General features: G+C 44.6%; 1 protein-coding gene across 1 annotated transcript in view; it reads left to right on the forward strand.

Moving 5' to 3' along the window:
• Positions 1–15000, forward strand: part of LOC143018922 (uncharacterized) — a 24833-nt gene that overhangs the window by 7607 nt on the left and 2226 nt on the right. Inside the window, exon 3 of the mRNA XM_076174508.1 lies at positions 14741–14890. Within this exon, the coding sequence (XP_076030623.1) occupies positions 14741–14890 (150 nt within the window). The remainder of the gene's footprint in view (positions 1–14740; positions 14891–15000) is intronic.

The following is a 15000-nucleotide window of genomic DNA, read 5'->3' on the forward strand; positions in this document are numbered from 1 at the left end:
TTCTTCTTCTTCCTTAATCTTCCTTCTTCTTCTTCTTCTCCTCCTCTTCCTTCTCCTCTTCCCCTCCTCCTCCTTCTTCTTCCTCGTCCTTTAAAGTAAGTTAGAGCTTCTTCTTCTTCTTCTTCTTCTTCTTCTTCTTCTTCTTCTTCTTCTTCTTCCTTAATCTTCCTTCTTCTTCTCCTCCTCCTCTTCCTTCTCCTCTTCCCCTCCTCCTCCTTCTTCTTCCTCGTCCTTTAAAATAAGTTAGAGCTGTAGAATGTCATATAGTACCAGCGGACTATAGAGCTATTGTACTATAGTGTTAGAGTTATGTCATGCGGCCATGCATAGTCTAATACCAACATTTTACGTGTGTAGTACAGCATTGTGAAAACGAATTATAGTGCCAATGGACTATATGGCACCGGACTATAGTTCTGTAGTACTATAGTATTACAGCAATACCATGTGAACAATAATCTTGTCTAAAATTAATATCTATAGTGCCAATATGTTAGTGCCACTATACTATAGTGTCACTGGATTATAGTGTCATAGCGCTGCAGTGTTGGAATAGTATCACATTCTGCATAGAAACGATAAGCTATAATGCATATAGAATATAGTTTCATTAGACTGTAATTCCATGTTATAGTGACATTGGACTATATTGCCAATCCTAGTAGTGTCAGTGGGCTATAAGACTATAGTTTTGATGGACTATAGTGAGTAATATGGCACTGTAATCTTGTGTGGTACTTGAGTGCAAACAGACTATAGTCCCGGCAAGCTATATTATTATAGTGGTGCCCTGCTGGAAATACATGTTTTATTCTGGTTGGAATTAAACCACAGGGCATCACTATAGCATTATAGTTCATTGCCACTATAGTCCGGTGGTACTCAAGAAATACACATTCAAAATATGAATATCAAGACATGCCCAGGGCACCGCTATGACATTATAGTTCATCGACACTATAGTCTGCGTTACTATAGCACTATATCTACTACTATTGTTCAGTAATACTATAATTGTCACTCTAGATTTTAATTGTAAGATGTGAGTATAAGACTACGCTATGATAGTGGAACTATAGCATTATGTATCATACTTTAGTCCAATAACACTGTTTAGTTGCACTATAGTATAATTTACACTCTAGAACTTCACACGTAATTTTCGAATATAAGATAACGTTACGGAAGTCTTACTATAGTACTACATCATCAACTATAGCCCAGTGGCACTATAGTCCACTCGCACTATAATAAGTGGCACTATAGCTCACTCAAGACACCATTCTAGTCCCTGCCTGCCCCTCATGTGATTAAAATCATCTAACATTAGCTAGAATAGATTTCATAAAGTACGCCACAGCCTATCTCTACATTAGACCGTCTGAACATTATTTTGAATAAAATCGTCTGGCGAGGCAACAAGAACAAGAGAAGTTACGTCATTTATTCCGCGGTTCTGAAGATCTAGAAGGGATCCAATCTCCCTGTAAAGATTCTAAGCCTATTTGGGAGGATTGAACTCCCTTTGTCCCAGACGTGATTGCTCAACAAAGAAAGTGGATTCTGTATACCCCAAGAGGGCTTCCGAGGATTATGACCTTATGGAAGAAAGAAAGACGAAGACAGAAAATAAATAAAGAAATAAAATGGAGGTAAAAAGAAAATAGTTATCCAGCTCCTTCGCGGTTACCCAAAATCGAAATTTCTTAAAGGAAAAAAAAAATCGAAATTATTTTATTTTCATTTTTTTATTTCTTCGTTTTTTCCCTCTTTTATTTTTATCAGTGCCATGTATTGACTAACTGTTCAATGTAAGAAGTGTGAGATTGTCCATAAGACTAGAAGCCAGATGGAACCATCGTGGAAAGGTACATGGGCGAACTCAAAATCAAAATTTCTTAAAGAAAAGAAAAAAAATCGGAATTTTTTCATTTTCGATTTTTTCTTCTTTTTTCTCTTTCTTTTATCATCATTACCATATATTGACTAATTGTTATATGTATGAAGTGAGAGACTGTTACGCAAAGGTACACGGGCTGTATCGTCTGGATAGTTCGCGATCCTGCACTGGGCCATCACGTCTGAAGACTACGTCAATTTCCACCCGGAATATTCAATTTCAACTCTACGGCATATGACTGTACGTCTTCAATCTCTATCCGCCTGCTGTTTCCCTCAACCCATTCTCCCGCCTCCCCCTCCCCTCAACCTTTCCATCTTTCATCAATCTCAGCTGCCCTGATCACCATCAATCTCTTCACCCTCTGCAACAACTAGACTCCCTCCAACATTTTTCTCCCTCACTCCCTTCTTGCTTCCCTTCCTTCCTCTCTAATTCTCTTCCTCTTCCTCTTTCTCTCTTTCTCCTCTTCTTCAACCTCTCTTTCCTCCTCTCTTTCTCTCTACCTCTATCTCTACGTGGCGCTCTCTTTACCTATCTTCCTTTTTTCTTCTCTTCCTCTTTTTTATATTTCTCTCTTTATCTCCACCTCTCTCTCTCTCTCTCTCTATCTCTCTCTCTCTCTCTCTCTCTCTCTCTCTCTCTCTCTCTCTCTCTCTCTCTCTCTCTCTCTCTCTCTCTCTCTCTCTCTCTCTCCCTCTCCCCCATCTCCCGTCTCTCTCTTTTTCCTTTTATTCCTATCTACATCTCTCTCCCTTTCTCACCCTATCTCTTCTTATTTCTCCCTCTGTCTCTCTCTCTCTCTCTCTCTCTCTCTCTCTCTCTCTCTCTCTCTCTCTTTCTCTCCCTTTCTCTCGCTCATCCTCCACCTCTTGTTCTTCTTCCTTTTCTTCTTCTTCTTCTTCTTCATCTTCTTCTTCTTCTTCTTCTTCTTCTTCTTCTTCTTCTTCTTCTTCTTCTTCTTCTTCTTCCTCTTCTTTTTCCTCTTCTTCTTCCTCTACTTTTCTCCCTCTCTTCTTCTCTCCCTTCCTCCTTATCTCCCCCTCTCCCTTTCCCCCCTCCTCTCTTCCCCTCCCCTTTTCTCACCTCACTACTCCCTCATCAAAGTATACTGCCTAGTGTAGGCCTTATGGTCTCCTGCAGTCTCCTTCATTCTTATGTTCGTATGTTCTTACTATAATTAGAATATTTCCGTATCTTTGTAAATGTCTTCTTCATCAGCCATCACTCCCTCTCTCCCTCCCTCCCTTCCTCCCTCCCTCCCACCTCTCTCCTCCCTCCCCCTCCCTCCCTTCCTCCCTCATCCCACCCCTCTCCTCCCTCCCACTCCCTCCATCCCTCCCTCCACCTTCACCTTTGATCTACTCTCTATCGTGGACCCTCCTAAGCTTTCAACCTCAACTCTACTCGCTTTCAATCTCTATTTTACTTTATGCAGTACAATATTCTAGCAAAACTCATTTCCACTATCTACGTACTATCCACAAAATGCTTCTAAATTTTATTTTTATTTTGTTCTATTTCTACTATTCTCGGTTTCAGTATCTATAATGTGTTTTCTTATAGTTTAGTTATTAGGCAAAGTATCTTAAACTATTCTCTAACTATTCAGTTATACTATTCATCTACTATTCTCAAGTTATTTTGTTTCTACTTTACTCACTCTTATTCTTTACTCAGTTGACTTCTTATACTCATTTTGTAACATGAAAATCTCTCTCACTATTTCAACTATTCAAATACTATTCACTATTTGTTTCCTTCCTTCGATCGCTTTCAATTCCAACTGTCCTCAATTGAGAAATAACAAATTAATTCATCTTCATATCAAGTAAAGATAATTCGTGAATATATTGTATGATCTACTAGTCATTAATACTATTCACCTACTAGTCACTGCTGAAGTTTTTGTGTGCTCTCTGAATCCATCCATAACTCCATATCTACCTCCATTCCTCTACCTCCACCCCTCCACTTCCAACCCTCCACTTCCACTCCTCCACTTCCACCCCTCCACTTCCACCCCTCCACTTTCACCCCTCCACTTCCACCCCTCCACTTCCACCCCTCCACTTCCACCCCTCCACTTCCACCCCTCCACTTCCACCCCTCCACTTCCACCCCTCCACTTCCACCCCTCCACTTCCACCCCTCCACTTCCAACCCTCCACTTCCAACCCTCCACTTCCACCCCTCCACTTCCACCCCTCCACTTCCACTCCACATCTGTTCCTCCACCTCTTTCCCTCCACTTCCACCCCTCCACTTCCACTCCACATCTGCTCCTCCACTTCCACCCCTCCATTTCCACTCCTCTACCTCCACCCCTCCACTTCCACTCCACATCTGTTCCTCCACCTCTTTCCCTCCCTCCTCCCCTCCCCCATCTCTCCAGGTACCCCTCCATCCTTCCTCCTCCTCCCCCCTCATTGTTCCTCTTCTCTCTAAATTCTCTCTTTTCTTATCTCCTTTCCCCTTTCTCTCCTTTTCTCTCCCCTCACTCCCTCATTGTTCCTCTTCTTCTTGCATCTCTTCTCTCTAACTTCTCTCTTTTCTTATCTCCTTTCCCCTTTCTCTCTTTGTCTCTCATTATCTCGCTTCACTGCACTTCAATTACTTTCCCTCTTTTTCCCTATTCCTTCCCTTTCCTAAACCATTCCTTCCCTTTCCCTCCTTTCCCGCCCTTTCCCTTCTTTAATTTCCCTCTTCTTCCCTTCTCTTCCCTTCCCATCCTTTACCTTCTCTACTCTCCCCTTCCCTTCCATTTCAATCCCTTCCCTCTCCTCCTCTTCCCCTCTCCTGCCCTCCTCCCCTCTCTCCCACTTTCCACTTCCTCTTCCGTCTCCTTCCAGTCCTTCATTCCCCTTCTCCTTCTTTTTCCTTCAATTTCCCTTCTTCTTCCCACCCCTTTCCCTTCACAGAACCTTTCCTTGCCTCATCTTGCCTTCTCTTTTACCTTTCTTCCTCACTCCCTCTTTTCCTCTCCTTCTCCTCTTCCTCTTCTTCCTCCTCCTCCTCCTCCTTCTCCTGCTCCTGCTCCTGCTCTTGCTCCTCCTCCTCTTAGTCCCCCTCCTCCTCTTCCTCACTCCCTCTTTTCTCTCCTTCTCCTCTTTCTCTTCTTCCTCCTCCTCCTCCTTCTCCTCCTCTTGCTCCTGCTCCTGCTCTTCCTCCTCTTAGTCCCCCTCCTCCTCTTCCTCCACCTACTCCCCCTCCTCTTCCTTTTCCTCCTCCTCTTCCTCCCCCACTCCCTGTTCCCTCCTCCTTTTCCCGTCACTACATTTCCTCCTTCTCCTCCTCGTTTACCTCTTCCTCCTCCTCTTCCTCTTTCTCTTCTCCCACATCTTCCTTATGTGATTCTTCTTATTTGCCTCCTCTTCCTCCCCAGCTCCTCTCTCATCCACTCCTTCCTTCCTTTACTCCTCTTCTTCTTCTTCTCTATTTTCTTCCACTCTCCTTCTCCTTCTCTGTCTTCTCTTCTTCGTTCTTCACCCTCCTCCTCTTCCCTTGCCATTTCCTCTCTTTCCTTCCCTCCCTTCCTTCTATCTTCTTCCTTTTCCATCATTCTCTCTTCCTCTCCTTCCTTCTCTTCTCATTTTTCTTTTTCTTCTTTTCCCTCTTCCCATATTATCTATCACCATCCTCTTCTCTTCCTCTCCCTTCCTCCTCTTTTTCCTGTCTCATCCTTTTCATCCACTTCCTCCCTCATTCCCTCCTCCCTCCCTCCCTCCCTCCTCACTCCCTCCTCCCTCACTCCTAAATTATCCTCACCAACATCTCAGCCAAGCCTTAACAATTCCATCAACTCGCCTACCTGCTCTCTCCCACCCTCCCTCTCTCCCTATCTCCCTCTCTTCCTCCCTCTCTCCCTCCTACACCTTCCTACCTCTCCCCATACCGTCCTTTTCCCCTCCCTCCCTTCCCTCCCTTCCCTTCCTCCTGTTTCCCCTCCTTTCCTCCTCTCCCTTCCTTCTTTTCTCTCTCTCCCACCCTCCCTCTCTCCCTCTCTTCTTCCCTCTCTCCCTCCCTCTCTCCCTGATACACCTTCCTACCTCTCTCCACACCATCCTTTTTCCCCTCCCTCCCTTTCCTCCCTCCTGTTTCCCCTCCTTTCCTCCTCTCCCTACCTTCCTCCCTCTCTCTCCCACCCTTCCTCCTTCCCCTTCCTAATTTCCCTCTTCCCTTCTCTCCTTCTTTCTCTCCCTAATTTCCTCCCTATTTCTCCTTCCTTCCTATCTCCCTTCTTTCCCTTCCATTTTCCTTCTTTCTTCCCTACTCTCCTACCTCCTTTCCTCCCTCCCTCTCCTCCTTCACCTCCCCCGACTCCCTCCCTCCCTCCTACCCTCCACCCTCCCCCTCCTGTCTACCTCCTTCTCTTCCTATATCCCCTCTTCCCCTCCTTTCTCTAAATCCCTCCCTCCTCCCTCCCTTCCTGTCATTTTCCTTCTCTTCCCATTTCCTTTCTTTCCCTTCTTACTCCCTCTCTAATTTCCTCTCTCCTCCCACCTTCCTTCCTGTCATCTTCCTTCTCCTTCCTCTTTTCCTTACTCTTCTCTTTTCCCCCTTTCTCTCTCCTTTCCTTCCTCTCTTCCTCTCCCCTTCTCTTCCTAGCTCCCTCCATTCGTCCCCTCCCCTCCCCTCCCCATCCCCTTCCCTCTCCCCTCCCCTCCCCTCCCCTCCCCACCCCCTTCCCTCTCCCCTCCCTCCCTTCCCCCTCCTCCTCCCCCTCCCTTTCCTCGTGGTGACAAGAGGACCTCATTCGTGGTTGCCATGGCGACGTGATGTCAGCACCTTCTTTAGACTCGGAAGCATCTTTGAAGAAGGCCACGAGACGACATCATCCATCTTCATTTTCTTTTAATCCATTTCTCACGCAATGCTCTATATATTTTTTTCTGCCTAACGTGTCTGAATAAAATCGTCTGTCTTCAACCAGAATATTTTTTTTTGTGATGGTGTATTTATTAGACTTTAATAAGGCGAAGGTTTTTTTTTTTTTTTTTTTTTTTTTTTTTTTAAGAACATGCATTAGCGGTAGCCCGTTCGTCTTTTGTCAGTGTCCCCTCTTGTGTCGATCCATCACATGTTCCCCATACAAAGGGGTAGCCTCCACCCGCCTCCACCTCCACATAAATCTCCAACTCCACCTCTACCCCTACTTCCACATCCGTCTCCACCCGCCTCCACCTTCACCTCCACATCCCACTCCACCTCCACATAAATCTCCTACTCCACCTCTGCCTCCACTTCCACCTTCGCCTCCGCCTCCACCTTCACCTCCACATCCCACTCCACCTCCACATAAATCTCCTACTCCACCTCTGCCTCCACCTTTACCTCTACTTCCATATCCGTCTCCACCGCTACTCCACTTCAGCTTCCACCTCTTCTTCTGCCTCTTCTTTCACCTCCATTTCCACCTCTACCTCCACTCCCTCCACAACACCTGTCGATGTTCTCAGGCTCCTTAATACGTTGGCCGCGATCTCAAAGTCTATCAGGTCTTTGTTCTTGGCGAGGGTATGCTAATGCATATGCACACACACACACACACACACACACACACACACACACACACACACACACACACACACACACACACACACACACACACAGGGCTGAAATAATTTCAGTACCGCTGTGCTGCAAGCCGATACATGAACTCTCGTGGGCGGGGAGTTGTGGTTATGTGTGTGTGTGTGTATGTGTGTGGTGTGTGTGTGTGTGTGTGTGTGTGTGAGGTCACAGCATTACCCATACATCGGTCATACATGAGCTCTGAGCTCTCATCTGAGAGGGCAGTAGATGTCGATCACGAGTCCAACACGTGATCCAAAACCATGGTGAATCTCTCTCTCTCTCTCACACACACACACACACACACACACACACACACACACACACACACACACACACACACACACACACACACACACACACACACACACACACACGAAAGTTTCTTCAAAATTATCTATTGTTCTACTGTATATTCTCCTTCTCGACTTCAGAAAAGAGAACAAATATACAGGACAGGATGTTCATAGGGATGTTCAATGGTAGGCTCATCACATTCTCCCAGATCCCAAGGGAAAGGATCAGCGCGATACGAGACGTGATCCCTAAGGAGAGGGATGAGAGGGACGTCTGTAAGAAAAAACAAAAAAAAAATTGCTCGTTCATCTTTTTCTTTCATTTTTATCATCGTTCTTTCCCTCTCCTTCCTCCCCTTCCTCCTCTTATTTCTTTACTTCTTATTCTTAATCGTATTTCTTGTCCTTCTCCTACGCCTGTTCCTAATACTTCTTATCTTACGAATCCTCCTTCTCCCCTTCCTACTCCTCCTCATTCCCCTTCTCTTCCTTGTCCTTCCTCTCTCCCTTCCTCCTCCTCCTCCTCCCACTCCTCTTCTCCCAATCCATATCGTACCACTTTTACTCTTCGTCTTTCTCCTCCTCCTCCTCCTCCTCCTCCTCGTCCTCCTCCTCTTTCTCCTCCTTAATCTTCTTTTCCTCTTCCTCCTCCCACTCCTCTCCCTCCTACTTGTAATCTTATTCCTACTGCTAATCCCTCTTATCCTCCTCCTACTCTCCCTCCTCCTCCTCCTCCTCCTCCTCCTTCTTCTTCTTCTCTTCCTCCTCCTCCTCCTCCTCCTCCTCCTTCTTCTTCTCTTCCTCTTCCTCTTCCTACTACTCCTTTCCCTCACACTCGTAATCTTATAATCCTCCATATCCTCATCCTCCTCATCCTTCTCCTCCTCCCCCTTCTTCTTCGTCTTCTCCTTCTCCTCTTCCACCTACTCCTCTCCCTCCTACTCGTAATCTTATTCCTACTCCCAATCCTCCTCCACCTAACCTCCTTCCTCCTCTCCTCCTCCTCCTCCTCCTCCTCCTCCTCCTCCTTCTTCTTCTTCTTCTTCTTCTTCTTCTTCTTCTTCTTCTTCTTCTTCTTCTTCTTCTCTTCAACCTATTCCTCCTACTCTTCTCCCTCATACTCGTAATCTTATTTCGTCTTCTAACCCTCCATATCCTCCTCCTCCTTCTCTCCTCCTCCTCTTTCTCTACTCCTCTTTCTCCTCCTGCTTCTTTCCTTCTCCTCCTTCTCCTCCTCCTCCTTCTTCTTCTTCTTCGTCTTCTTTTTCTCTTCCTCCTCCTCTTCCCACCCCTCTCCGTAGTCGTAATCTTATTTCTCCTCCTCCTCCTCCTCCTCCTCCTCCTCCTTTCAGAGAAATTGTCAAAATTATATTTGTGAAATGTGACGATCCCACGTTGAGGCAACAACAACAACAACAACAACAACAACAACAACAACAACAACAACAACAACAACAACAACAACAACAACAACAACAACAACAACGACCACAACAACTACTACTACTACTACTACTACTACTACTACTACTACTACTACTACTACTACTACTACTACTACTACTACTACTACTACTACTACTACTACTACTACTACTACTACTACTACTACTACTACTACTACTACTACTACTACTACTACTACTACTATTGCGACTACTACTACTACTACTACTACTACTACTACTACTACTACTACTACTTCAATAATGATTACAGCAACAACAATTACAACAACAACAGCAACAACAATAACAATTACGACAACAGCAACTACAACAACAATAATAATAATAATAACAACAACAACAAGGTACCTTGATACCACGATGTAAACAAACACATCGACTACGACAGTTCTAAGTGTCGCCAACTGTACAGTCAATAACAAACGTATGAACACGAAAGTGTACGAAAGAATATGAAAAAATGGGAAGACAAACAAGGAGACGTGAATTCGAGTGTTGCAAAGAATATTGCTCGTTCAGAAGAAACCAAGAAAAGAGAAAATGACAAACACAAAAGGAGACAGACAGAAGACGATGAAAGAGAAAATAAGTAGTAGAGACCAAAAGAGAGAAAGAGAGGAAGAAAGAGATAGAAAGAGAGAGAGGTTAACATGTAATCACAAACATCATAACTAGTGCGGTTTTTTTTTTTTTTATTTTTTTTTTTTATTTTTTTTTTTTTTTTTTTTTTTTTTTATCTCCGTAGGGTTTCAAAACTTCATTCAAGCGGACGTGGATACAGTTAGTGTCAAAAGTCTTTTACCAATCGGCCACAAAACCCAAATACAAAATCAATTGCTAGTATTTCATATATTTCTCTATTCGACAAAAATACATTTAAACCTAAGGAAAACAACGAATAGAATAAAATTGACACATAATAAAACATTTCATATATTGTATGATGAAAACATTAAGAGCAGAATCGAAAACGTAGCAAATACCGTTACGCTATTCAACACGGTGACGCCCATCCTACGTTTCAATCTCTTTGCCGTCAAGCGATTTTATTCAGTCCAAAGGGGTCGCCTGCGTACCTATGGGGTTGATAGGAGTCTCCACGAACCCCTTCAATACAGTGACGCATATTTAATGTATATTCATTCCTGTTAATAAGAGATGACTATGGACGGGTGACCCTGGGTATCCGTATTGAAGAGTTAATGCCTTCATCAAGCTCATTACCCAGAAAGTCTTCGTCCGTTTCCAAAACGCTTCGGACATCGCCTTCCGCATCGAACCGCACCGTGGCACACAGGACCAAAACAAGTGTTTCAGTGAAGAAAACAAACACATTTGATAAATAACACAAAACGAAGCCAAACCCGACGCGGTTCGCTTACGAAACGGTTCGAAACTCTTCGAAAGAAGCTTTGAAGCTTCCAGAGGCTTCGGTCGCTCGGAAGGAAGCTTCTTGGTGCCTCTAAAAGCCTCCAAATTTCAATTATCTCATTCGGGAAGGTTAATTGTAGGGAATGGAGGGTTGCCCTACTTGTCGAAAGGTGGGGGGGGGGTTCCCTACTGGGATGAAGGAGCTGGAGGGTATTTTGTCAGCGATATCCAGCGTTTCTATCCACGCGGACAATATCCCACCGCAAGGGCGGAGTCGCAGAAGGATTTATTTAATGAGGGCAGCAGAATGGAGGGATGAGAGGTATTAAGAGGGAGTGGGAGAGTGGGAGTGGAGTCGTTTACTCATGATTAGGAGGAAGATGAAGGGGTTGCCCGCCATGAGGGAAGGGAAGGGAAGGGAAGGGAAGGGAAGGCAGAGTTGGAAAAGGGTAACCTACATAGGGAAGGGAAGGAAAGGGAGGAAGGGTGGAAGAAGGGTAGCCTACATAGAGAAGGAAAGGGAAGGGAAGGGAAGGAAGGGTGGAAGAAGGGTAGCCTACATAGAGAAGGAAAGGGAAGGGAAAGGAAGGGAAGGGAAGGGAAGCGAAAGGAAGGGAAGGAAAGGTATGAATGGACTGGTTAGTAAAGGGATGGAAGATTAAAGGGGTAGCTTACTCAAAAAAGTGAAGTGAAGGTAAGGGGTAAAGGGACTGCCAATTAAGTGAAGTGAAGGTGGTAAAGGGACTGCCAATTAAGTGAAGAGAAGGGAAGGTGTTAAAGGGAGTGCCAATTAAGTGAAGTGAAGTGAAGGTGGTAAAGGGACTGCCAATTAAGTGAAGGGAAGGTGGTAAAGGGACTGCCAATTAAGTGAAGTGAAGGTAGTAAAGGGATACCCTACTCAGCGAAGAAATGAAGTGAGACTGAAGGGAGAGAGAGAGAAAGAGAGAGAGAGAGGGGGGGGAGAGAGTGATGTGTCAGCTTTTATTCAATTTCGATTTTTGATCGAATAAGATCATATGACGAGAATGAAATACATAAGGAACGAAGACGGGATGGGAGGTGTTAATAGACATATAACACAATACGTTAATAATCATAAAATGTTAAAGTAATTCCCCACTTACATGATATCGCGTTCAACACGATATGCATCATCTTGTAATGTTAATTTGATCTTACTGGTAATACATTATGTTTAATTGAATAACTATAATTAATTTTGATAAATTGCTGTGCAGACATAGTAATTACCGTTCTTGCTAGCTTCAGGCGATTTTATTCAGTTGAGAGTCAAAATCCCCTGCTCCCCTCTCCCCTATCCCCCTCCCACTCCTCCTTCTCCCCTTCCTCCCTCCCACTCCTCCCTCCTCACCTCCCACCCCCTCTCTCTTCCCCCTCCACCCTCTCCCACGACCCTCCCCCTCCCAAACCTCCCCTTCCTCCCTCCTTTTCCCTTTCCTCTTCCTCCTCCCTTCCTCCTCTCCCATCCCCTTTCCCCCTCCTTTTTCTCTTTATCACTATCCTTCCTCCTCCCCCTCCTTTCCCCCTCCTCTCTCCCCATATCCTCATATCTCCCCCTTATCCCTACCCTCCTCCCCCTCCTTCCCCCTCCTTTTCCCCCCTCCTCTCTCCCCATATCCTCATATCTCCCCCTTATCCCTACCCTCCTCCCCCTCCTTTCCCCCTCCTTTTCCCCCTCCTCTCTCCCCATATCCTCATATCTCCCCCTTATCCTTACCCTCCTCCTCCCTCCCCCTAAGGCATCTCATACTGAACACTCTTAGACATGATTATGTGCACAGCCGCCACGTCAGCCCCGTTCAGCCCCGTTCAGCCCCCCGCCGCCCCTCAGCCACCACCAGCCCCCTCGTGGCCCTCACCTTCAACATTTCAATCCCAGAGGTCATTGGCCATATTAGATCGATTCCAGGAAATCAATCTCTATCCTCAACACACTGTCTGTCTGCCTGTCTGTCTGGATATTTCTATCTGTCTACCAGTCTGTATGTCTGTCTACCTGTCTGTCTGTCTATCTGTCTCTGTCTATCTCTGTCTGTACGTCTGTGTGTACGTCTGTCTTTGTACAAACCTTTATAAATATGTATGTGTTCATGATTACATACACATGTGTATACGCATGTAAACACTCACATATAAACACATACATGTGCGTTCACCCACACACACACATACACACACACACACACAAACACACACACACATACGAATGTTGCTACTTTCATGTAAATCATAATTAGGTAAACACATACACACACACACACAGCGCTGTGGTTAGATCTCTGGCCTGCCACTACGGAGTTCCGGGTTCGACTCTCGCCCGGGGCTGAAATAATATCAGTATCGCAAGGTCATAGCATTACCCATAGATCGGACCTACGAGCTCTGAGCTCTCTTCCAGGAGGGAAATAGCTGTCGATCACGAGTCCAACACGTGATCCAAAGACCAAGTGAATACACACACACACACACACACACACACACACGTCATTTCTACCTAAGTAGATCGAGGCCCACATTCTTCGTTTTGTCAAGTGTGTTTGCATGTGACGTCTCTCCTCTGGAGGGGATCAGGGGGAGGGGGAGGGGGTGGTATTATTCTTTGGTAAATTCCGGTTATTGAGAAATGATTATGAAACCTTGTTGAATGATATCTTTACTTTATTTTGTTTTATTTTATTTTGTTTTATTTTATCTTATTTTATTTTGTTTTGTTTTTGTGACACTAGTGGTGTAATATAAACACACACACACACACACACACACACACACACACACACACACACACACACACACACACAATATTTTGTCTGACAACTTCTTTGTCTTTATTCTAGAAAATTACCTAACTGTAAACTAAGTACCATATAGGATAATATACCACATACTCAACATCAACCAAATATTATTGATATTGTGAGAATTGTAGTGTGGATAAAAACTTTTGCTCTTGACTGTACCTCTCCCTTTACATCCTAATCCCTTTTTCAGTACCTCTCCCTTTATACCCTAATCCCTGTTTCAGAACCTCTCCCTTTACATCCTAATCCCTTTTTCAGTACCTCTCCCTTTACATCCTAATCCCTGTTTCAGAACCTCTCCCTTTATATCCTAATCCCTTTTTCAGTACCTCTTCCTTTACACTCTAATCCCTATTTCAGTACCTCTCCCTATTTCAGTAACTTTTGCTCTCGACTGTACCTCTCCCTTTACATCCTAATCCATTTTTCAGTAACTCTCCCTTTACATCCTAATCCTTGCTTCAGTACCTCTCCCTATTTCAGTAACTTTTGCTTTTGACTGTACCTCTCCCTTTTCATCCTAATCCCTTTTTCGGTAACTCTCCCTTTAACATCCTAATCCCTTTTTCAGTACCTCTCCCTATTTCAGTAACTTTTGCTCTCGACTGTACCTCTCCCTTTACATCCTTATCCATTTTTCGGTAACTCTCCCTTTAACATCCTAATCCCTTTTTCAGAACCTCTCCCTATTTCAGTAACTTTTGCTCTTGACTGTACCTCTCCCTTTACATCCTAATCCTTTTTCGGTAACTCTCCCTTTTAACATCCTAATCCCTTTTTCAGTACCTCTCCCTATTTCAGTAACTTTTGCTCATGACTGTACCTCTCCCTTTACATCCTTATCCATTTTTCGGTAACTCTCCCTTTAACATCCTAATCCTTGCTTCAGTACCTCTCCCTATTTCAGTAACTTTTGCTCTCGACTGTACCTCTCCCTTTATATCGTAATCCCTTTTTCAGTACCTCTTCCTTTACACTCTAATCCCTATTTCAGTACCTCTCCCTATTTCAGTAACTTTTGCTCTCGACTGTACCTCTCCCTTTACATCCTAATCCATTTTTCAGTAACTCTCCCTTTACATCCTAATCCTTGCTTCAGTACCTCTCCCTATTTCAGTAACTTTTGCTCTTGACTGTACCTCTCCCTTTTCATCCTAATCCCTTTTTCGGTAACTCTCCCTTTAACATCCTAATCCTTGCTTCAGTACCTCTCCCTATTTCAGTAACTTTTGCTCTTGACTGTACCTCTCCCTTTTCATCCTAATCCCTTTTTCGGTAACTCTCCCTTTAACATCCTAATCCCTTTTTCAGTGAGCTGTAGCGAAGTCGCCCCCCGCGGGGAAGTGATATGTTACTACAAGGGTGAAGTGTCCGCGTCTTCGCTGGACCCTTGCCTTTGCACCATCCTCGTCGTCACCGAATCGACCCTCGACGCCGACCTCAAGGTCTCCTCAGGAGCCGGTAAGTAATCACGAGGACCTGAGGAAGGTTCCTGTCCGTGAGGTGTTCTTGAAGAAGTGCTTCAAGAACCCCAGGGGAGGTACTGATTTTCGCTTTTTTTTATTTTTTTT

Source organism: Oratosquilla oratoria, chromosome 36 (assembly GCF_046742065.1).
Source record: "Oratosquilla oratoria isolate Oo_2021 chromosome 36, ASM4674206v1, whole genome shotgun sequence".
NCBI classification, from domain to species: Eukaryota; Metazoa; Arthropoda; class Malacostraca; order Stomatopoda; family Squillidae; genus Oratosquilla; species Oratosquilla oratoria.